Source organism: Nestor notabilis, unplaced genomic scaffold (assembly GCF_000696875.1).
Source record: "Nestor notabilis isolate BGI_N333 unplaced genomic scaffold, ASM69687v1 scaffold5447, whole genome shotgun sequence".
Taxonomy (NCBI): domain Eukaryota; kingdom Metazoa; phylum Chordata; class Aves; order Psittaciformes; family Psittacidae; genus Nestor; species Nestor notabilis.
In genome coordinates, this window is record NW_009935003.1 from 5,885 (window position 1) to 31,048 (window position 25,164).

Genomic DNA, 25,164 nt, shown 5'->3' on the forward strand with positions numbered 1-25,164 from the left:
ACTCTGACCATCAATCCTTTCGAAATGAGAAGTTCAAGTATAAGCAAATAACCAGACAAGCATCAGTTGATGGAAGAAGATAAAGGAACAGCAAAAACAGAATTAACCATTCTTCTTTTCTTGACCAAAGGCAGTAAAAGTGATCGCTGTGTTCACTATTTATTTTATGATATGAAGGTAAGAATTAACTTCCACATAGTAACATGTAGCCCGGTGAGGAACGGCAAGCCAAATCTGCTTCACAAAGAAGCCAGGTGATACATGGCAGGCTATCATGGCTAATGGGATCACTTACTATAGACAATATCTGAAGATGACCATAGGTTTGTATTGCATTGTTTTGACTGAAATAGCTTGTTCTGTCCATGCAGGGGACTCCAATTAGAGTTTGCTATTGAACACGCTGAGTTGCACACAGGCTGCAAGTGTTTGCAGTAGAGCAGAACAACATGATATTTAAATTTACTTACCCTGTAGATTTCCGCTGGGCTTAAAGTAATGCCATTGCTCCAGTGAAAAAGACCTCAAAGGCCACTTTCTAAACATTTATTTCAGTGCAAATTCTGCCAGAAAGAGGAACTTACTGCTTGTTGTGAAATTACCCTCCCCAGCCTGGGGAAAGGAGTCTACATCTTGGATGACCTGTAGTACACCCACTGTCCGCACTGGGGGATCCAGGGCTACAGAGCTCTCGTTCACTGTTATATCGCTGGCTCCCGTTATCTGGTTGGTTGGTGGTCCTCCTATGGATGCTTCCAGGTCTGGAGGTATATCATCCATGCAATCTGCATTTGGCTAATGGGAAAAAAAACCACGAAAATTGAGTTTTACCTGATAACAAAGATTTAATTTATCTGTTGCTACTTCTTCAGGGTTTTTCACCTTCAGTATTGGAAATGGCAACATATGATGAACAAACATGCACAGTTTGTTTGTTTTCATGTACTTAAAGCTTAATACAATCTGTTGGAAGAGAGATCCAAAGTATGCACTGGAAATATTCCACATTAAACTGTGTCATCTATAATCTCTAAATATTGTTATTTATACTTTTTAAAGGGTCTGAAAGAGTACACATTAAAAAACTAACTCACTTATTGACATGATCTGCTCAACATAGGCAGATTGCTGAGTCAGATTTCAAATGTAAACAGAGAGAGCAGCTGAAGGGGAATGATTATCTTTTCCATAAATACACATTTTATAGAGCTGGTATCAGAGCTTTCAGGAATAAGAATTCAAGGGAAATGCCTGTGGGCACATCTATGGGAGGGGTGCAAAAATAGAAGCTAAAGCTGTTTATAAGACAAGATTTTTAACATCAAAAGATCTTTTCCTTTGCTAATGCTGTATTTCCTATAAAATAAAATTATGAGAAAAGAAACAAACAAGCAATAATGGGAATTTGAAGAGTATCATTTGATCCATAGCTTTTCTTGCTTTGTGATTCAGAGAGAGCAAAGATGGAATCCAGTTCTGGGGAATTTAGACACTTCTCTCTTGAAGTTTCATAGTGAATGCACCAACACCTTCAGAATAAGCCAAGCTCTTCAAGTCAAGGGAAGCAACGAGAGGGGGTTGTGGGGCCCACCTCTTGTACAGTATCCTTAGCACCGAGCACTCATAAAAAGCACTTAGACTTCAAGTGGGCACAGGGCAGCAAAGAAGATTGTTCCAAGGTACTATGTCCAAGACTAGTTTCTATGTTTGATTTCCCTAGACCTGTCTGTTATAAGCCTGATGCTTCTGTTTATACATCAGTGATTTCTGTGGAGCTCCCCATAAACACTGGTGACAAACATATGACTAAAAAAGGTCTTTTTCCTCTAAGAGGAAGCAGATTCTTGTGCCAGTTGCCCATAGAACCAGGTCTAGTTCTCCTCAAGGCATAGAGAAAAGTTGTTTGCATAACTATTTCAAGAACTAGGTTTTGGAGTTTTAAAAACCAAGGCTGATGCAGAAATGAGGATGCTGTGTGTTAGGGTGCAAAGCTTCCAAAATGACAGAGGGACATAGCAAGGTTGAGCTGCAATTACACAGATAGCTTGCTAAGCTAGAAAATGTAAAGTTAAATTGTTCCCCATTTATCTTTATCCTCCAGGAGTCAGACAGCTAATCTGGACTGGTCACTTAGGTTTCCTCTAAATTCAATGGTTTGAGACAATTTCACTGTGTCATTATCCCACCCTAAGATAAGTGATATGAATTGCCCCCTCTGCCTTCTTACTGCTCAGTACTAAGCAGAGATGGGGCTTAAGCTGCTAGACTGGAAATCCAACATCTGGATAGCTCAAGTCAGAGGAGATATACTCTGCTCTGTGGATCTGACTTACTCTATTCCTAGTTGTTTCACTTGCTAAGGCATTTATGAAAATCTCACTACCTGCCTATGTCCAACAGCAGGCACCTAGAAATGAAGCAAAATATGATACAGCAAAGACTGACACTTTGCTTTAAGCACAAAAGTAGTCCCTTTGAACTCAGGCATAGAACGTTACCATATGCTTACATATTTTGCAGAACCAGAAACTTAGCATGTTTTGCCTTTTCCCACATATTTCCTCTCTGATTGCGGACATCTCCTAAATATTTTTTCACAAATGTTCATAATGAAAAAGACAGGCATTTTAAACAACCTGGTATCCACAAACTGAGGTTTAGAATAAAAATTAAAATTGTCATTTTCTGGCTCCAGTCTAATCCATAAGCAGCGAGAGCTCCTCAGAACTGGGATAAAGGAACATTCAGCTTTTCACCAGGTTTTAATGAAACTCATTGAACCTGTACTTTTGTAAGTGAAATAACAATCATCTGTAGGACTTAGACCCAAAATTATTCCTTAGATCTATCACTCTTTATTATAACAAATGCTTTCAGATTTTCATTTTTAACTTTGGCTTTCATGGCAGTGTACCTTGGAGGAAAAAAAGGACTGTTTTTTCTTCCCTACTATAGGAAAAACTATTTCAAAGTTTTTTTTTCAGGGCATCAGTTTCCTGTCCTTTGCTCTGATTCTGGTTATTCCTAGAATTGGGTTTTATCACTAACTTTTAAACCTGTAAAAACAGGGAATTACAACTGAAAGCAAAACAAACATTAAAGATGCAAAAATAGCATTGCCTGATATAATTAATCCCCTTACTCCTGAATCATTTTAGTTGGAAAAAAATACCCCAAACTAAGCAGCATACTATAACACTAATGATATGAAATACTGATCGAAAAAAATACATTATGACTTTTGCTGTCAGAGTGACCCAGATACACTTGCTAAGTTTAATTATATTGGTTTCTCTCATTCCCTGCATGTAAGTGCTTTGAGGGCACAATTCCACTAAAGTCAAGGGAAGGCTTTGTATTGACTTCTGAGGGTTTGGCTAAGGATCTTAGTGAATAGCTTTGAGTCATCCAGTCAGCTGCCAAAAATGCAGCTGTCTGCATATCCAGCAGATATTTGCAGAAAAGGGGGAGAAGCAGGGGAAACTATTTTATGTGATATGATCACCCCAATAGCAGTGTAGGTTTCTGAAAGTGAAAGATACTTTCACCTATAATTCACCTCAAATATTACGGCCAAATGAGTTACAGTCTGAGCTGGACTCACCAGCAAAGAGTCAGTGGAAAAGGTTACGCCAGCCATTTACAGATGGATAGTTAGTTAATAACCCTCTGGAGCTACAGAGTGCCATGGTGAAAAGCAGAGATGTTAGGGTGCCAGCTACCATGAAAATGAGTGCCGTCATTTTGGTGCCTCACAGCAGCCTGGGGAATCTTGTTCTAGGGAAGATAATGTTTGAAGTCTCTGCTACAAAATAAATGGAGAGTTTAGATGTGAAGTAAATTGAAACATTTAGATATTTGGGGTTTAACCAATCATTTCCTGGAAAATCCTGAGTATGGATGCTAAATGAAGCACAATATATCCACAGTCACGCAAGCCAGCTCTTTAATAACAACCACAGGACAAACATGCAGCTGGCAGGAAAAAAGCCCAGCACATTAGCCCTACCTATGGCAAGATTTCCTCATTTCTCCCATTGTAAAAGCCTGCAAAAGGACTTTGGCAAATTTGCTCTCAAGTTTCCCATCAGAGACTGCTGCCTGCCTAAGGCTGCTTTTCTGTGTGTGAAATTTCAGCTAAGATGGCTCAGCAAGCCTCAAGAATGCGGTTAGGGAATGGTATTTTGCTTTATCCACTCTACAGAAATGTTTGCCACCTCTCACTGAGAAGCCCTAGAGCTTTACAGCTTCTTCCAGGGAAATGTCTTTTCCCACAACATCCTACTGACATCTGGCTAAGTCATGAGCCTCTGAAAGCCTCTGATAGAGACTGGTGCGTTATTCAGGACCGACAACTACACTCTCCAAAGAGAACTGGGCTTCGCATGGTGCCTGTAAGCTTATGGTAGCACAAGAAAGCACCCTACAGGACTGATGCCCGCAATGGGGTGCCCTCAGCTGGTGCCAGGCAGTGGGAGGGGTGAGGATGCACAATTTCTGTGCGGGTGGAGAACAGGTCCTGAGAGGTGAACAGGGAGCACGAGCAGCAACACCAGGACATGAACTCCAAAGGATAAAGGTTGAGCAGGAGAGATTATGCAAAGAAGCAGGAAAGGGAGCTGTGTAAGAGAAGGAGGAGCAGGAGTTGAGGCATAGTTTAGAAAGAGAAGGCAGAGAAAGCAGAGGAAGAGAAGCAACTGATAGCAGTATAGGAATTTTTAACCCCCAATCTACCAGATGCTCTCAGACTCCCACCTCCTTTGCTGTCAGCCAGAAGAAACCTCTGACATGAAGGCTATCATCTGCTCCCGGATCCCACGGACAACATCTCCTACTGTAAGTCACCTTGAGGGGTAAGGCTCTAGCATACAGCTCTCTCCTTATGAACCTAATTGATGATCCATGCGGGTGGGAGCTAGTATGCTTCCTCCAAATGATGGAGTGGGCTGTTTTCAGTTTGTTTTCTTAGAACAACCTAGGGAACTTTTAACAGAAATTCATACAATAAAATCCACTAAACAGACATTGCCAGTGGAACATTAACATTCTAGCACTTGACTTTGAGACCAGCACTGAGACCGATTCTGAAATCTTAATGTGACCCAGTTGTTTATGTTGGTTTCAGCAGTGAGGTTTTTTTAATTCTTTAATTATATGCCCAGTACAATTATTTCTCCAAAAGCTCCATGTGGAAAGCTCTTAGTGAAGGGAGCAGGATGGACCCCCTTCTGCTAAGCAGTACAGAGAGAAACAGTTGGAGCTGTGAGAAGAGTAACAATGGCTGAGGAAACTGAATGTCACTTTTAATTATTCCTGGCAATTAGGTTATATACCTGCCATCACAGAGCTGTTCATATGTAGTAAGAGCCAGTCACATAAATCAAAATCCTTACACATTGCCTCTGGGCCTTTTCTCTTGATGTACCCAGCCTCATACAGCCTGCGGACATGCTTAGCCTTCAGGAGCTGCCAGTGAAATCAGTGAGAGACATATTCTGGTCTCTTTACATTAGTATGTAAATACTAATGGTACTAAACTTTCTGGGAAGACCTTAGCATCTCACTGCAGGCCTCTAGAAAGTAGAGGTCTGCTTTGTTTATATCCCCTGTTTATGAAGCTGGATGAAAAGCATGTTAATGACATGCTCGGGCAAAAATGTGAATGGACCAGTGTGAGAGCAGAGATCGTAAGGTCCTGCATGGTGCAGAAGAAAGCCATGGAACAATATACTGGGTACAGAAAAGAGCTGTCAAAATCCTGCGTAACTGCTCACTGGCAGGCCTGTGAACTGAGACATGGAACCTGGGGAGAAATTTCTGTATTAACTTGGGTGCAGAGATGCTGAATGTCAGAGGCAGCCTTCATTGTTTTTTCCTGACATCTCAAATACTGATTTAACAGTTGTATCATCTTTTAACATTCTAAAGACAAATACACATGGCTTAGCAGAAAAAAAGCAGTCCAACTGTAGTAACATGTTACCCTAACTACAATACTTCAATTTTCCCATTTAAAGCTTTTGTCTTGGACTGTATTAGATTGATTAACATATCTGTCTACTTCAGTTAAAACATACTTCATCACTTGCTGTGGAACTCTTCTGCAGCAACTTGCTTGGCTTCCCAGTTTCCATGAAAATGAACTCTTGGAGAATGGCTGTATCAGCTCCCCTGGTATGTTCATATGAGCTATGTTACTTTATATAGCTCTTTCATATGTCAGCAAGCATGTCACCATCTGTAACTGGGGAGGGTATTTACAGCACCTATTAATGCATCAGCCTATGGTGTTGGAGTATTGAACTTCACTCTCACATGGCAAGCCTCGCACAGTGTGAGAAAGTGACTCACTTTTTCCTGGTGAAGTCCGTGATCTCTGTGATAGCTGCGGTTAGGAAACTGTACGGCAGACAGGAAACACACTATCTAACTGTAAACATGTAACTAAAAAGATCAATTGCTTTGGCAGCTTCTAACCCATCTGAATGTTCCAAATAACAAAGAGCTTAATAATTTCTTGTATGTCATGTGGTCTGCCACATGCTTAGTTACTGGCAGAAATGCTTCCTAATTGGAATTAGGAGCACAGAGATTGCTAGAGATAGACTTGAAGAGAAATTTGAGACAAAGAAAAGATTTTTGCTCCCCAGAATAAGCAATTAGTTGTCATCAACTAGTACAGCAGGAAAAATACTATTTGCAGACCTTCTGCTTTGAGATTTGAACTAAGAGCATGATCAACAAACCCACAAAAAATCCAGTCCTGATTTAAAACACAAACAAAAGCTATGTGAAAGAATCTATAAATCCACCAAACACCAGTAAACAACCCTCTGCTCCACAAAGCAGGCAACCACAGACACACAAATCCTAACACCCAACCAACCCCCATATATACGCTCTTCCTTGCTAATCAAAGTCGTGTGAAGAAGACAGGTAGAGCCAGACATTTCAGCTTGTACTCCCCTTAATAAATCAATAACATGGCAAAAAGAGAAAGATGGGAACAGACAGGCAACGGGCTAAGGATATACCCAAGTAGCTGGTATTTCCCTCCTGCCCCGACCAGCTGCTCTGTGATGTGCTTACCGGGATCCCTAGAGCTTTTAGAATATTCATTTTACACATTGGGCAGGTTCGATGGTCTAGCAGCCAGGGGTCTACGCAGGACTTGTGGAAAAGATGCCTGCAATGAAAACCAGGATATTTTAATTTGAATCCACCACAGCACAATTTACCACTTACTACCAGACACTTCTGAATTCGGTGAAGTGAGAGTATTTCAAATGGTGTGCTTTGTGACCTCTGCAAGGACTGCAAAACTACATCCTATGCACACAAGACTAAAAATATTTCTGTAGCATCTCAAGCACATGTGGACATTGAGTTTGGAAAAAACAGGTATGTACACAATTAGAGAATTAGAAAAAAACACACAAAATGCATCAGCAAAACCCATGTTCTTTAAATGTTAAAGGTCAATAGACAAAACCTGCTTGATGATAAAGGTGAAAATTGTATCAGTATCTCTTGATGGCTCTGCAGACAAACCTGATTACATATAATTTAAATGTGAAGCCATTGGGAGTTGAGCATTTCTTAGAATGCAGGAAAGAAAGTAAATAAAGAAAAAAATACTACTTTTCATTTAAATGGAAAAAAGCAGGATGATACTTTTTAAAACATCCTCCCTGACTTTCCTGCTCTTTAGAAGTTGTCCATCAGAGTGAGCTCCTGAACAATTCCAGCCCTGAAGGAGTTGTTGCTAATCCTGTGCTCAGTCTGAAATGACCACTAAACAACCCTCTAAGTCCTGTGGCTGCTGGGGGCCACTTTTCTTAGACATTATCCAGGTGCGGGAACAGAAAGTTTCTTGTCTAGCTTTGCCTCACACAAACTGAGATTGAGTATAGAGATATTTAGTGTGTGCACCTGACTGACAGATTGTATTTTCTCTTGTGAGTATATTCTGTTACCCTGTAGTTATAGAGTACAAATGTTATAAAATGCAGAAGTGTGGGGTTTGGGATTTAAGAAATGCTGTTGAGTAGGCCAAATAGAGGAGACGGGGCTCAGCCCAAGTCTGTGAAGTTTGTTCAGCAACACTCCTGAAGAAAAAGAGAAATGTTTCCTGCCATGCACATAGCCTCAGAAATGACACTGGCATGTAGGAAACTGAAAACTGATTTGCCTTCCTAAAGATCCTTTTTAATCAGTTAGAATAGTTCAGTTGGAAAGGACCTTAGTTCAACTGTCTAATATAACTTAACAACTTCAGCAAAACTGAAAGAGGGTATCTTATTCTGAAGAATGAGGCTTGATAAACATTCACAGTCTTGCTCTAAAGGTGGAAATTAAAACTAATTTGCTTGTTTTGACACACCATGAAGATCAGCTCTAGAAAGATTTCCTTTCCCAGGCCTGCAAGAGGTGTCACACATTTTACTTGTCAGAGCCTGAAAGTCTTGTTTCAGTCTGCTTGAAGTTTTACATTCTGTTTGTACTTTTAGATCTGCACAGTCCACAGCCTGCTTTTCCCTGTGCTGCCACTGCCCCTTGTGCATCGCCTTGTAGAGCACAGCCACACAAACCCACCGGGTAACCAAAGGCAGACACAGCTCACAGCTGCCCGAGGACAACAGTATGAGGTTCAACAAGGTTCAGTGCCAGATCCTGCCCTTGGGTTGCAACAACCCCATGCAATGCTGTTACAGTCTTAGGGAACAGTGGCTGGAAAGCTGCCTGGTGGAAAAAGACCTTGGAGTGCTGGTCAACAGCTGAATATGAGCCAGCAGTGTGCCCAGATGGCCAAGAATGCCAATACCATCCTGGCTAGTATCAGAACCCGTGTGGTCAGCAGGGCCAGGGAAGTGTACTCAGCACTGGTGAGGCTGCACCTCAAATCCTGTGTTCAGTTCTGGGCCCATCGCTACAAGAGAGATACTGAGGTGCTGGAGTGGGTCCAAAGAAGGGCAACAAAGCTGGTGAAGGGTCTGGAGCACAAGCCTTACAAGGAACAGCTGAGGGAACTGGGGTTGTTTAGTCTGGAGAAAAGGAGGCTTTGCTCTCTCAGGTAACCTTTACCTAAAAGAAGGTTGTAGCGAGGTGTGTGTTGGTTTCTTCTCACGTAAGAAGTGATAGGACAAGAGGAAATGGCCTTAAGTTGCACCAGGGTAGGCTTAGATTGGCTATTAGGAAAAATCTCTTCACTGAAAGGGTTGTCAAGCATTGGAACAGGCTGCCCAGGGAAGTGGAAGAGTCACCATCCCAGGAGGTATTCAAAAGACATGGCACTTAGGGGCATGGTTTAGTGGGACTTGGCAGTGATGGTGGGACTTGATGATCTTAAAGGTCTTTTCCAATCTAAATGATTCTATGATTCTAAGGCTCTGCCTGGAGCACATACCAGCCTCCACAAGGAAATACAATCTCTAAGAAAGCCAGAATCACTTAATGCACCAATTTTAAATATCTACATGGTATGTATTCAGCTGAATGGGTTGGCTGCTGTATTGTGTCCCAGCTTCTCTCACACAAGATACACATGGGCTTTCAAATTGGTCTAAGATATTGAGGTGCACTTTCACCACTATCTATTTGCAACCCTGGCTCTTACTAACACGGTGTCAGCCCACATAGTAGCTGGCTGGCTTATTAGCTGGCTTCAGTCCTAAATAACACTAGAAATTCAAAGCCAAAACTGTGAAAACTCAGAATCTTATTCTTTTCTTCTCACTACTTCTAGATGAAATGGGTGCTTTGTGAAACAAAGCTACGTGGCAAATTATAGCATTCCTGTACTTCATCTGACTTCACACAACTATGGGAAAGGGCAAATCTGTTCTTGGATGCTCAACCTAGTCTAATTATATCAGTTGGCTGCAATACCAAACTTTGTCAAACCTCATCTGATCCTGTATGTCAACATGATGAGCGCAAATGAAGCATCGTGATACTTCAAGTTTAAACCATTTTACTAAGGCTACATAAGTTCACAACCCTCCTTCCAAACAGGATTTGCCTTAATGGATAAAACCACAGTGCATCAAATTTTGTTGTCTGTTCTGTGTAACTCTTCCTTCTTTTTATCTCAGAAGGGACATACTCAGCCCATCATAGGCAAGCAGTCTGAATAGGGGAAAAAAAAAGGTAAGGTCCTCACACATGTGTAATTTTACATTTAGAAGTCTAACCAACAGAATTCCCTGGGTATGTTAATTCATGGAGAATACTGAAAGTCAACATCTTTTTTTTCAGCTATTTGAAATAATGATGAAATTCTTGATAGTGATTGGTTTTCTTTAATGATATACTCAAATCCATAAACAAATATGCCTAATGGCAACCATCTGAAGCATGTTAGTGCCAAAATAATCAGTACATTTATAAAACCTGAGATATTTATTATTCTCTTGAAAAAAAAAACAAAACAAAAAAACCCCAATAAATTTCCAAAATCTGTTTTGGATTAAAAAACCCAAAAACTTCTACCAAGCAATCTTACCATAGACTAGAAAGCCTCCTTTTGTTTTCCAGTTCAAGCTTTGCAAGCCTCAGTCAAGTTGTGGTTCATATTACAGCATTTCATAATGTCTGTTAACCACCAAAAGCTTGGAACTTTCATGCCTTAAAGACTTGAAAAACTGCATTTTAGTGTTCCTGAAGTTGGCTTCAAAAAACAATATTCTAAAATAAATCCTACCACTTAAATACATGACAGATCATGTCACTTTGCACTTCTCAATATTAAATTAGCACAGTGTATTATGGCTCTATTAATTTCAGATTTAATATGTACATGAGACAGAACTTGATTATTTGATAGAAATTTATGGTGAAATGGAATGTTATCAAAATCAGACAAAGATCTGAATTTTTTAATTTTTGTACCACATTATATGATTAGAGCACTCATAATAACTACTTTTGAACACATAAACATTTGTGCAGAGAAGCAAGGTGGCATGCTTTGCAGATTTGGATTTGAAAGCTTATTTTATTCATTATTAGCTATAGCACTATATGCACGCTTAAGGCTTTCAACAAATTGTCAACTGTTTGATGTCCTGATAAGGTTATCATCCAAAATCAGGCAAAATAAGGGTCAGCACAAAGTAAGATGAGAGAGCGACTGCAATATTTCCCTGTCACATGGTAAGACAAAGATGTAAAAAGATCAATAGCAACAAAAATCCCTCTTCCTCTGTAGTTCTGCCTGATGCCAGTTTTAAAAGAAAAGAGAGGGTAGAAGCACCATGGATGATTTCAGAAGTAACGACCCACACAGGGAAACAGTAAGAGAGATATTTCAAGTACGAGCCTGGGACATGGCTTTGACAGTCAGAGTCAGAGCCAGTAACAAATCGTGTGCAACCACAGGCATTGCAAAACTATGTTCATTTGGATGGGTTGACAAGTTTCTCAGAAGAACTGTACTTAATTAGTTGAGAGAGAGGAAGGCGAGAGGAGAGGAGATGTCATAACAATCCTCATATACAACAAAGGCTTTTATAAAGAGAAAGGAAACAACTGTTCTTCACCTCTCCTAGGGATAAGAGACGCAATGATGTGTTTAGAAGTGCAGCAAGTGAGACCCAGGTTACACAAGAGGAAAAGCTTCAACACAGTCAGGGTAGTGAAGCACTACAATAAATTATCAGGGGAATTGCAGAGTCTTCATCCCAGGAGACTGCAGAGTGTGTTGGAAAAAACTACTAAGAAGTACATGGAGAGCGTCCCTGTGTAAACGTTCCAGAGGTGGTGGCCTCCTGGGATCCCTCTGGCACTCGCCTGTGACTGCATGTGCCTGAGTAAAGCTCAGGGAGCACAAAGAAAGGAAAAGAACCTCAAAGTCCCAGAGCATTTCATTTACTATTATCTAAACAGCACTTTGTATTTTTTTAATTGTAGATTACTTTTGTTTGAAATGTACTTAAATTTTCTGCAAAGCTGCAATTTTAATCATATAAAAAAAAATATTTTCAGGCTAATCTCAAAATTATAATAATAATATGATTGTTGTAAAACTATTGTAAAGCTTTCAGATTGCCAACAATTTTGAGGAGCTTTTTTTCCAAGTTAAGGGAAACTTAACTGTTCACTTCCCACCTTCTGTTCCTAGTCCTACCTTTCTAAACTGCATGCAAACAAACGTAGTAGTCATGTCACTTTTCCCAGAAGCATGAGCAAAGAGAAAAGGAGACAAAAGCAGAAAGAGACGTACATCCCTAGGGACCCTGAGTAAGAGCATCAGTTGCCTGGACTAGAGATAGGACTGAAGCAGAGGATTAAGAAGGGTTTTGGTGAGAGACTGAGGGGTCCTGCAGTATTCAGTGAGAAGGTCTGAGCTTTTAGGGGTTCATGTACAGTATTATTTATTTATTTTTGAGGAAGAAGGAAGAACAAAAGATGATAATTATGAGGGTAAATGAAAGGAAGGAATCAAAAGGAAGAATGTGATGAAACAATTTTCACAGGAAGCTAATAAAAAGAGAAAGGAAGACTGAAGCAGTCTCTGAAATCACAGTTGTTCATGGAGTGAAGGTTCAGAGGAAGGGAACGAGCTGGAATGGGGTCAGAAAGTGTGTTTACTGGTGACAGAAATGAAACTACCAAAAAAAGCTTATGAAGAACTTAGTAGAAATTAAGTTGAAAGAATTGTCTTGCCTCTCCGTACAAGTTTAGTAAAAGTTCAGTAAAAGGCACACAATGGGAGCAGCAGCACCAGCAACTTCTCCAAAGCCAGAGCAGAAAGGACAGAGGTGTTTTGAAGCTAGAGATGGAGGACAAGCAGAAGGAACTAGGTCTATGACAAGAGATGTCACCCTGGGAACAATGAACTTGGTTACATTTGATGTTGTGTCAGTGCCTTCAAAGATAACTTCAGTGATGCTTGCTACCATTAAACATAAAAACAGCTGCAAGCCAACACTTTTTTAAAAAGCAAGTGTCACTCCGTATTTACTTAATACATTCTGTAGAGTGAAGTTTATTAATACGGTCAGTGGTGAGAACTGGCTAAAGAGGGCAGAGAGGAAGAAGCACAAGTTAACTTGAATTCTCTTCCTAGCTCTCCAGACTGGAATACATAACAACAGGCTATCCCAGTGCCGGCTGCCAGCAGAAAAGAGAGGACATTTGGGGAAACAGCATAAGTACAGTAACCATCTATCTACATGACTTCAGAGCTCATCCACTGCAATATTGGCTGGTGGGCTTTTGGTAGCAATTTCTTAGGAGATTCAGGCTCCACCAGCCTTAAAAAGGGATCTCAAGATATACAGAGCTTTATAAGAGTGTGCCTGCTAGCAGATTTTCCCAGTACTGCCTGCAGTACAAAGCAGCATTTTCCATGTACAGCTCCTGGGGAGTATTTGGCTTTGCAGATAAAAAGTTCTACATCTTGAGCACCCCCTGTATAGAAACACTAAGGTCAGCCAGCACTGGTGTCATACTGTGCTGGCTTCTGTAAGGCTTGGTGAAATGCCAGCTTCTTATTAAACAACAGTCTAATGAGTTCCCATACTGGAAAACGCACACAGTTTAACTGAGGATGCTGGAGGAAGAAACCTATAGAGTTCGTAGGTCTTCAACACTCTCCCACTTACTTAACAGAGACAGAAATTAATTTCCCCCCACCCTTTTTTTTTTGGATGAGGACATGAGACTGACAATAGCAGAAGGAATCATGACTACAATTTCCTATCTTGGAAGTCCAAACCCATGTGAATGTGTAAAATACTGCCCTCACAATTTGTGTAGCAGGAAAGCCAGGGTTTGTGAAACAGCTGCTTGAGAAAGATCTTCGAGTTTTTATAATTCAAAACTGCTGAGGCTCAAGCTGTGAGTATTTTACCAGACAGTTCTGCTGCTGCTGCTACCCTTTTACCATGAGTCATTTGCTAGGCGACCTTTAAAGTCAGCCAAGAACTGAACATCACCTGTTAACTATGTGTTTCCTATTCACTTTGTTTGACTCAACACTGTGGATGACAAAGTCTGGAGCCTCACTGAATTAGGAGGCGAGACACAAGTGAAAACTAGAGCCTAGATGCAATTTTGCTGTTGTGTAACTACCTCCAAAAACTGCCTGTCTCTATCATGCAAAACTTCCAAGCTTTGTTATGTCTCTCTGAAAACAGGCTTGATGTCAAACCAAAGTCCACATTTTCTGGTAATTTCTCATTTTTCTGTATTTCTACTTCATCAAGTGATGTATTTGTGCCTATCTGTAGAGAAAGAAAAAAAAAGAGTTCACATGCAATTTGTCATTGTGGGGGATTTACACTAGGTCAAATCTATGATTAATCTGTTTCTTTCAATTTGCCATTTAGTGATGGCAGCAAACAGATTTAATGAGTCACATGAATGAACAGAAATGGATGGCTTGTAATATTCGAATATCTACTCAGGAAAAACATAGCAGGAAAAACCCCAAATATTTTGGTTTCTAAAGCCAGTGAACATGTCTGCAGCAGAAGAAAGAAACTATTAAACAAAAAAAAAGTAATTCTCTGTTTTGTATCTACAGCACTTGAGAGTCCTGTTTCTAGGAAAATCAAACACTTGCTCTTGTTCTCCTGGAAGAATCACTGTTCCTAGGAAGCTTTCTAAGAAATTGATTTCTTTAGAGAATCCTCATTAGCTAACACCTCATAAATGACACTACAGTGGCACAGAGAGACGAATATGGCTGTTATGGGTGGCAAGAAGCTGTGCTCCTGTGTCGTATCACTGCTACTCTGTGCTGCACAGGGCACATTCACATGAAGGGAAGAAAAGAGAGAACAAGCCCAGCAGCTCTTCTTGTCACCACCATGTCCCACATCCCTGAAAGTATTTTCATGGCAGCAATAGGTAACGTGGTCTCTGTCACATTCTTTCTGCTTTACTGTTTCTACTCAGCATATCTCTTTTAATGGCTGAGTTTCTTTTTTTTTTGATAGAAGTCATCCCTTTCCCAGCACTTGGACATAGCCCAGGACAGCAAAGTAGTAGCTCCATGGGGAGCAGAACCTGCTCTATCCCTGGCTGCTGTGCCCAGGGCTCAATTTGAAGTCATGAGCAAATTCTTCTAAGGCACTTATTCTGGACTGATAGAAAACCAGTGAGGAAAACAGAAGAATCAAAACCTTTAGTTTAAAAATCCTACTGAAGACTCTGTAATAGGTCAAGATCAGACAAAATTTCTGACTATCACACTAAACTCAGGTTCTCACCACTATCAACACTACTACACTTGAAGCTGAATAAAGGGGCATTTTAGGCATCTTTACCAACAGATCATTATAAATCAAAATTATAAACTTGCCCATCACTCCCCAAGCTCTCAGTGTGATCCTGTGAGAACAGAGCCTGTCTTTAAGTAGAGAGAATATCAGAGCTAAAAGCAACTTCAACTTACCTGCAAGGCAAAATTCTTACAACATCATTGGGCTTGTAGCCTTCAATACAAACAGCACAGTTATCAAAGTCTGGCTCAGTTTCCTACAAAAAAGAGAACATTGATAATTTTCTTTTTTTTTTTTGTTTTATCAGCTAATTTCTTCATACAAGAGCCTATGTGACAAAGTAAAACTGTCACTGATGCATGCTGCAAATCCACTAATGCATTTCAAGACAAGAAAGTCAGATTTTCCAATACGTTTCCAGTTGGAAACGTGCCCTGGGAAGCATGCAGATTTAGTTAGCATGTTTTAACTCTCAGATTTCCTGCATCTTCACAGAATCCCCTTCTCTCTCTACTCCATTCCATCAGTAAACAGCTTACCAGTATTCCATCTCTGCCCCTCCCCTTGCCCTGCCTGAAGGACACTAAATAAGCAATTGCCACTTCTGTTCTTTCTCATTGTCCCAGTGGTCTGAAGGAACCCTCAGCACAGAGTTTCATTTGGTAATGAGCAATTTGAAAAATTACCTTATCACCTTTCCTGATTGTTCTGACTTGCAGCTTGCTGATTGCTTTCTTTGCAGCATCTCCAAGCCGGCGCTGTAATACAAAATTTGCTCTTAAGCAAAGAGTACCAGTGCAAAAATAATCACCTTTTCTCCCTAGGCTGGTTAATAATCTGAAGTGACTGTACATGAAACAGGACAGTGTTGTATAAATATAAACAGATGAGGTCAGTCATAGTGTCATTCACAGTAAGGGCACAGTAGGTATTCCAGGCTTGCTGGTAACCAGTGGCCGATGAGGCAAAGCTGGTCTTAATGGAGTTCCAGTGGAGACTGCACGTGAGCCCATCACGACGCTACTCACTCTTCTGGTGAACAGCAATGTATGTAACAAGTCTGCTATCTGTGCACCCTACTTCTTCCCTCTCTTTTTCTAACGGCACTTGTGAAAAATACATTATTAAATGAAGGCCTGGGCTAGTAAATAGAGTGAACACTGGACTTAAGACTCAGAATGTCTTTATTTGTAAGTTGTTCCAGAACTAGTTCATTATCTTCAGTAAGATGTAAGTGCTGAAAGTGAACTGTTAATTTGTTAACCACAAACACCCTGAACAATCTTCTCTGCTGTTCTCTCCTCCTGCAATACAGTTGCCTACTTTATAGGAGCTTTATAGCTTCCATGCTATAAAAATGAGGTGAAAGCATTTGCAGTTTCTTACACACAAAGCACTACACAGTCCTGCAGTAACATCGTATCCATACGTAACTTGTTCTTTGCCTTTCTCTTAATGAATTGCTTACCATGTGGTGTTTCTGACTGTTCTCCCGTATTTCCAAAACACTGTTACTGTGCTGGCAGGGTCACAGCCACTCAGGATTAAAGTATGTAAGAACAGCCTGATGCAAAACACCCTGCTCTCAAACGCTGAAGATGGACATGCGTGCCTCTTCCAAGAGTCTGCAAACACTGTGGGGCAGTTCATTCAACCACTGCTAAGCAGATCTACCTCTGCACCCCGTGCAGTTGAGCTTGTGCCTGCATCAGTGCTCCAAGGACTTGGCTGCTCACTTGTGCTAACCAAAAGCGAGGTAATCTGGAGACAGACTCACAGGCTGGAAAGGTCTTTAAGAGGTCATGTACTCCCACTCCCTGCTCAAGGCTGGGTCGACTTCAAAGTCAGAGCTGTGTCCAGTCAGCTTTTGACTATGCCCAGGAAGGGAGATTTCACAACCTCTGTGGATAATTTGTTCCAGTGTTTAACCACTCTCACAGTTTTTTGAGGTTTTTTAACATACAAAATGGAATTTCCCTTGTTGTAATTTGTGACCATTACCCTTGTCCATTCTATGTGCACCACCAAGAAAAGTCTGAATGCCTCCTCTCCAACCACCCATTATGCAGCTGAAGCCTGCAAGCAGAACCCTCTCTCCTCTCCTCTGCTCCTCTCCTGGCTTAGTAAAGCTGAGCTACCTCTGCCTCTCCTCCGATGTTGTGTGCTCCTGTCCCCAGACCATACTGGTGACCATCCTCTGGGCTCTCTCCAGTTTTTTAATGCCTTTCTTGTACAGTTTCATTTACCAGTACTTACTCCAATGTCTTCTTGACAGTTTTACAACTGTTCATGATACAGTACATCCCAATATGCCCCCAAGAAAAGACCTGAATTCTTCTCTTTACCTCCCCTATCCATCCATGTTTCCAGCCATGTGCTGTTAGATAGGAGGGAGACTTAGGAGGTTTGGTAACTCAGGAGACATTCAACTTTTCGGGCTGGGAACACTGCCTGTGCTGGAGTTCAGAGGGGCCTGTCAGCAGCATCGGTTTCCAGCTGGAGAGGAAGCCTAAGAGCATGAAGCCAAAAATGAAAGGAAGCTGGACATGGTTTGTAAATTGAGAGCTAATCACCATACAGATGCAATTAATAAATTACCACTTTGTTCTTCAGATTCAATTAAAATCACTGAATTAAATTTAGCGAGTAAGCTTATTGGATCAGAAAGACATGGAAGACTGACAAAATGCATGCAATACTGAAAGCAGAGAACAATTTTAGATCTGGCTAAAGAGGTGAAAACGATCTTGGCTGTCATACGAGATTTACATATAAGCTTTCCATCATAACTAATTATTACATGTGAGGGTGTATCTTGTAGTTATACAACATCTTTTTATGTGATACATTTTTCTCATAGTCTCCCTTAAACAGAGGGATCAGACGAGACTTGGAAACATTTCTTGCCAGCTATTTGTTTCTTTAATATAAATCAAAGAGAGACTGATAACATGCAGCAAGACAAGAACCATTATGTCCTGGTTCAGGAATTGCTTGTGATTCCTTTTTATCATTATTATTACTTAAACTAATGAAATGTCTCAGTTCCTTTTTTACACATTCTTCAAGGGGAAAGGACAAGATTAAAGACTCATGTACATCTTTGATCTGCTTGTATTCATGTTTGCTTTTTCTTATCTATAATAAATAGACAAGTTCATGACTTAGATGTAAATGAGAATAATTTAATCTTTTAAAGAACAGGAATATCTTGGAGTAAGTCATACTTTCAAAGGATTCTTCCATTTGAACGAAAGGCATGCTATCACTAACCAATGATTTCACCTGAAAGGTAAGAGGCATTACAATAATTCAAGGGTTTAAAGTAAGGCTTAGAGATTTACAATCATAAATCTCAATCTCATTAGCAAGGCTGCAATATTCAGTACTGGACTGGAAGGAGTTAAGCAGTGGTCTTTTGGAGATGGTTGAAAAGGAAGGACAGTAGCATGGAAAGCATCACTGGTCTGTTCCTGAAGAAGTAAATGGCCATAGATGCTATGTAAGAGAAATAATGGTAACTGCTTCTCTCTTAATGGCCTTACTAAACTATCATCTTTGCAGGGAGAAGATAGTCTTGTGCCTTGCACAGAACAAAATGTACCATCAGGATGAGGTATCAGACTCATGTCCTGTACCACAGATAAAGTTTACAGGCTCCACCACAGGAAGCATCTTCCCCAGGCTGCTTCAAAGATATGTCTCTATTCAGTGACACAAACCTGTCATTCAAAGCCACAGCCAGCAGTCTTCCTTCTCAGATAATTACTTGACCCTCCACATGCTGCCAGTCACATACTAAAGTAGGCCCTTCACTGGAGATTAAGCCAGGACACACAGAACTCTCCTCAGCCCTGGTGCAATCACTGCCTGCTTCGGCTTTCACTATCCTGCAAAACTCACAAGAGTCCACCTGGTTTCAAAATGACTTTACAGAAAACTTCTTAACAAGAAACCAGTGGGAAGAAATGACATAGAATAAACATGGCCAACAGGTCTGGCACTTAAAGCATCATCCCCTCACCATATTCCCATCTCACATCTCACAGACGACAAAAAGAGAACTCTACTACTCTGCTATCACTGGTGAAATATGAAATCTGACACACTGACAGGGTTGTTTTGTTGTTTCTTGGGTATTTTTTCTTAAAGCCTCTGTCCTGGCTGTTACAGGGCTGAGACAGCAAGCGACATTTTTCTGAATTATCTCCAGGACTTAGCTTGTCATGTAATTCCAAACTGCTTCCAATTAGCACTGCAACCTGATGTCTCTTGATGCAAACAATTCTCACAGTCTTTCCACGCAGAAACTCTCTCATTTTCAGGAAGGCTCCAAGAATAAGCAACTAAGGAAGCATATTGCCTATGCTTTCCTTACACAAATTTATTCTCCTCAGATCAAAATGGCATATTATCAGGACAACCACCTACTTCCTGAACATTTTCTTAGGTAGGAAAAAAGTGAATGACTGGGATTTTCATCCATGTGAATATTGCTACCTATCTTTTACTTCCACATGTACCGTAGATTTGTCTGTCATAGAGATACTTTAAAAAAATTGAAATCTAACCACATTTGTAGCTGACAACTTGGCTGCAGGTGCACAAGCCCATAATGGAAGGCAGTTTTGTTCTCCACTGCATTAATTCCCAGCCAAGATGGAATGAATGGGCCAGGGTGTTCAGTGAGAATCCTTTGATATCCTGAGCTCAAAATCAGGCAACTAACTGGAGTGAGCTGTGTCTTCCTACTGGCACGTGAACCTGGATTTTGCAGACATAGCGAGGAAGAGCAGTGGATGAAGATGTACATGCTGTACGTCCAGGTTTCATCTCACTGGGGAGTCACAGGAAATGATTACAGGAGATTCTTTGGTCTTTCTAGCTCTCACTTGCTGGACTCGTTGCTTTCTTGATGGATAATTAAATCCTTTTGAGTTTATGCCTTGATCAGCAACTTATGCTGTGTGAAAGAAAGGAAACGGATCTGGAAATGAGGATCACCATTTAAAAGAGGATAAGAAGGCAAAGGTGGTTATGAAGCTTGATAAAAAGACACATTATGTTTTCCATCAAAGGAAGACATAGTTGCAATGGGTCAGCTTGGAAGAGGCAAAATAGAAGATGACTTCAGGAGACTTGGAGTGACTCAAGAAAGATGTTCAGAAATCCTGCTTTCATGTAACAATGCAACAGGTCTCCTGCTTGGAGATAACTACTTTTACTGCTAATCATATTTTGCAGTTAGTCACACTGTCCCATTCCCTCAGCACATTGCCCAGACTACCAATCCAGAGGAGGCAACTCCATTTCCTCCTCTAGTAGTAGTTCCTACTACTCCTGGAAGTAACTCTAGTATCAGTCAAACACAGGAAGAGCATATAAGATGGAGGTTAACTAAGAGGTAGACGTAGGTTCTTATTTGACACAGAAAACATGGGCCCTCACAAGCCTTTGTTTAAAACAAGGTCTTTTATTTCACTTGGATGTCAAAGTGAATTTAAGCTTTTTATTTATTTATTTCTTAATTTTAACTGAAGTCTAATAAATGAGTCACAGTTTTTTGCACTTTCAGAACAGGGCAGTCAGTCTGCAGAGTTAGATTTTATCGCATTGCAGGGTAGGAACTGACAGCACAACTTCCTCTGAATAAGCTGGCTCCCCCTTCATCTGATGCTCTGTTTATCCAAATGTTTCAGCTTTTGGATAAAGTTTAGCCTGAGTACATCAAATACAAATAGAAGGAAGCAGCTTTCTTAAAGGTAGCTAGTAATGAAGGTGCTTACAACACATGCAAGGCTTTACCCACAGATAAGCACAACACCATACAGACACATGCAAGCTATAATGGCAAAAACTTTTGTGCACACTGACAAAAGAATCCTGCTCCAGCAAAGCAGCACAGTTTGTCTTGTATATATCTGAATATACAAGATAATAACATAAAATTCTGTGATCCCATCCTTGTGCTATAAGAAAGTGTGTTAAAGACAAAAAAACAAGCAGAACTTAAAGGGAAACAGAGAAACCCTCATGGAAAAGGCAAGAGGAAGATAAGCTCTTCTGAACTACCTACACTATTATATTCCATAGCTAACAATAAAAGAAAAAAACCCATAGCAACTCATTAATACAAATGGTCAAGCTTTGTCTCTGTATTGCTACTGTTTTTCATATGAAAAGAGCTAATAAAGAGATTAGAGATGTCAGGCAGAACTGGATGAAGAAAGTCTATGAAGAAATTCTAGCTTGCCCCATATCATTATTACAGCTTTGTCAAAAAATTAATAATAAATAATTGCTTAGGAGGCATGCTTTGTAATTCTTCTGAAGAACAGAACTAGTATAATAACAGTTATTAAAACCTATGCAGACAACAACTGCTTGTGCACATGTTACTCTCATTCAGACTTTGGAAAGAAAATACTGAAAAGGAAAGCTGCTTGAACATATAAACCTATCACTTCCAACCTATAGCATATTACCTGAATGAGCTTCTTATTTTGCTGGGTTTCATGTTTATGTATGTCTATTTACACTGCTAATCTGCCTGTATAATTACTTGATTGAAAGCACACTTACGGTAGTCACATACATAAATTAGGCACACGTGCTTTTGCAGCCAAAGCATCTAAAAATTATTACAGCCATCACAGTCACAGCCAATCTGCTGCCAGTGATGTTCAAATTCCAGCTGGGACAAGTACCAAAATTTCATGCTGTATATTTAAAGGAAAATATATTCTTTCTGTCTGTAAATAAAGAGCAGCTGCACTCTACCTCAGAGGATGCCTGAATTTCAGTAGGGGAGGGATCCCTGTATGTTAAGTATACATTGCAGAGTGTGTGGCAATACTTCACAAGATGATTATTAACAATCTCAGCTTTACTTTTTCTGCAGAGCAAGCAAGGCAACTGTCCCCCTACCCTGACAGTAATTTATTAAGGATCCAGAAACATCTCTGAATTACAGTGCATTTTTTTCCCTGCAGTAAAGTGGTTATCTCCTCAGATTTCATACACTGAGAGCATTTTCTACTGCACCATTAGAATGAAATGTAGAAGTCTCAGCTTCACAGTTCTGCTGATGCCAAGATAGTTGCATCCAGACAAGAAAAGATTAAATTTATTATTATCATTGCTATTATTATTCATCACTGAACTACCATAAAGATGCACAGTGCCTTATAAATCCAGAGGGCCTCAGGACCTAGGGCTTATTCCCACTGCTGCTGACTTCTCTCCAGCTCTGTAAGTTTTGTATCTTTTTCAAGGGGTTTGGACAAGATGCCAAAACAAAAAACAATGGTTTAATAATATTGGTGGCTATTACTACAGCACTTACATGTTCAGTGATCATTGTCAAAACAGGGACATGTTTGCCTTTCAAGCCCAAGACCTTTCTAAAGAAGTATTAAAATGAAAATACTCTCTATTCCTTTTTTCTTTCTTCTTCTATCGTGAACCCCTGTTTCACACACAGACGTTTACATACCTCGTTACAGTTTAGCCATCATTTTGACACCGGTGGTTGTTAGTTATATACATTCTATGTCACTTAGCTATAAAAGCAATCTTTTCACTAATAAACATCAACTTTCTGTTTATTTCTTGTGTGTTTTGCATGAGAGAAAATCCCCATAATATATACACACTATATTTATTAATTTCTTTTTTCCTGAACCCCATCTCTATTGACAGAAGTCTTGGCTATTTCCAAATACAGGCATTTTTATATCCCCATTGTTTTTACTTTCTTACTTTTTGTTTTGGTTTGTCTTTTTTACCACACGTTCGCAATTCCCTCAACTTTTAGCTGTAAGCTGAATCCCATGGTGACTTTTTGGAAGCACAGACAGCCATTCCAGCACTGCTCACCTGATTTCTGTCTCTGGCATTTGCGTAGCGGAATCGCTGGATGTAATAGAAGACCAGCCACGCCAGTGAGATGATCATTAGCACAATGAAGGAGATGGAGACGAACACCACAGAGGTCCGGCTGACGTACTTCTGCAAGTTGCGTGTCCCAATGGTTATGTACATCATCACAGTAATGTTCCTCTCCAGGAGGCTCACTATCTCTTTTCCTTTGGGTTCAGGAATCATTATTGCTACAACATCTTCTAGGCCTATCAGAGAGGAGAGAGAAAAAAGAAACCTTAAGTAAAATAAGTGATTGCCAAAAGGCATAACAGTAACAAGAAAGCTCCCCTTTTTCCTGTTCTCTCCTCCTGCTCACTGAGAGGTAAGTCAGATAGATCTGGTGAAGGTTTCAACTAGAATCAGTTACATAGGGTGCTTCTGTGAACTAATCTCAATGAGATATGCAAAACATGTTTCATGGGTTGACATAAACACAGATTTCCAGCACTGCTGAGGCTTATCTAGACAATATTGCTGTAAGCACTGCAGAAAGGCAGAGATGCTGCAGCCAGAACCCTTCCATCCAGCACTCCATGTACATTTATCATAGCCCATTTTGCTGGCACGAGTCTGCCAGAGAAGCACCTCTGAAGTCCACATTCAGATCAGAAAAAGTTTCAATCGCAGATCTCCACATGGTTTCACAACCTGAACATCCCAAAGCATTGCTGCCCTCGCCCAGGGCTGGCAATGTCCTACTGAAAGGATATGAGCAGCTTGAAACATTCCCAGCTCACCCGCTGCTCTGTGCTACCAGATGCTCCTCACAGCCCGAGCCCATGCAGATGCTTGGGAGCCCTTGCTGGAGCTGGGACTCCAAAACAGATGCAAGTTTAAGGTCAAGAGCACAGTTTTATTCCACAAAACATGCTACAGATCATCCCTGGCAGTTTGCAGCATGGCCCCACAAGGACTCAAGTCAGCACAGCTGAGACAGCAAAAGGGTGTCCATCGGTGGGATGGGGCTGGGACTTGCTACCGTCCTGTCAATCCTTCTGAAGCCACGACCCTATGAAATGGGCCCTCCACCAATCTATCAAGCCTTGACCCTGCACCAGCTTTCCTTCCTGTATAGCGCTGTTTCATTTTACTTGTATCACATGCTGCAGACACTAGTTTCCTTTCATAATTTTATAACCCCCCCATGTACACGACAAATATAGTCTGAAATTATCTGAATTATCTGAGATTGGGCAGCTTTTTAAATGCCCTTTCTGGCTTTAAAACATCAGTTTATGGTTTAATATTAGGGATATTCTTTCTACTTCTTGAGACAAGTATGTAAATAATTTTTACACCTAAGCTCTGTTTTGCAATAGTCAAAACCTGAATTGTAATAAGTGGCTAAGGACAAACAGGATGTATTTTCATGTAGAAACATAGAATCATAGAACACTTAAGGTTGGAAAGGACCTTAAGATCATCTAGTTCCAACCCCCCTGCCATGAGCAGGGACACCGCACACTAAACTATGTCACCCAAGACCCCATCCAACCTGGCCTTGAACACTGCCAGAGATGGAACATTCACAACTTCCTTGGGCAACCCATTCCAGTGCCTCACCACCCCCACTGTAAACAACTTCTTCCTTATATCTAATCTAAACTTCCCCTGTTTAAGTTTGAACCTGTTACCCCTTGTCCTACCACTACAGTCCCTAATGAAGAGTCCCTTTCTCCAGCATCCCTGTAGGCCCTCTTCAGATACTGGAAGACCAACCACCTCATCGTTTTTCATGTGCCTCAGCATGCTTTCCAGGAGAATCTGCTCCAAGATTTTGCCAGGCACAGAGGTGAGACTGACTGGTCTGTAGTTCCCTTGGTATTCCATTTTCCCCTTCTTGACAGTGAGGGTTATATTACCCTTTTTCCAGTCATTGGGAACTTCACCTGACTGCCATGATTTTTCAAATATGAGGGACAGTGGCTTAGCAGCTTCATTCACCAGCTCCTTCAGGACCCGTGGAAGGATCTCACTAGGTCCCATGGACTTGTGCACGTTCAAGTTCTTA

General features: G+C 40.7%; 1 protein-coding gene across 1 annotated transcript; it reads right to left on the reverse strand.

Moving 5' to 3' along the window:
- Positions 1-584: 584 nt before the first annotated feature.
- On the reverse strand, positions 585-23,359 carry RNF150 (ring finger protein 150; the record flags this gene model as incomplete). The annotated part of the gene is made up of 5 exons (XM_010017605.1): positions 585-795; positions 7,090-7,186; positions 15,404-15,486; positions 15,917-15,988; positions 23,109-23,359. Coding segments are annotated over 5 exons (714 nt in total), but the record flags the coding sequence as incomplete, so codon positions are not given.
- Positions 23,360-25,164: the final 1,805 nt, after the last annotated feature.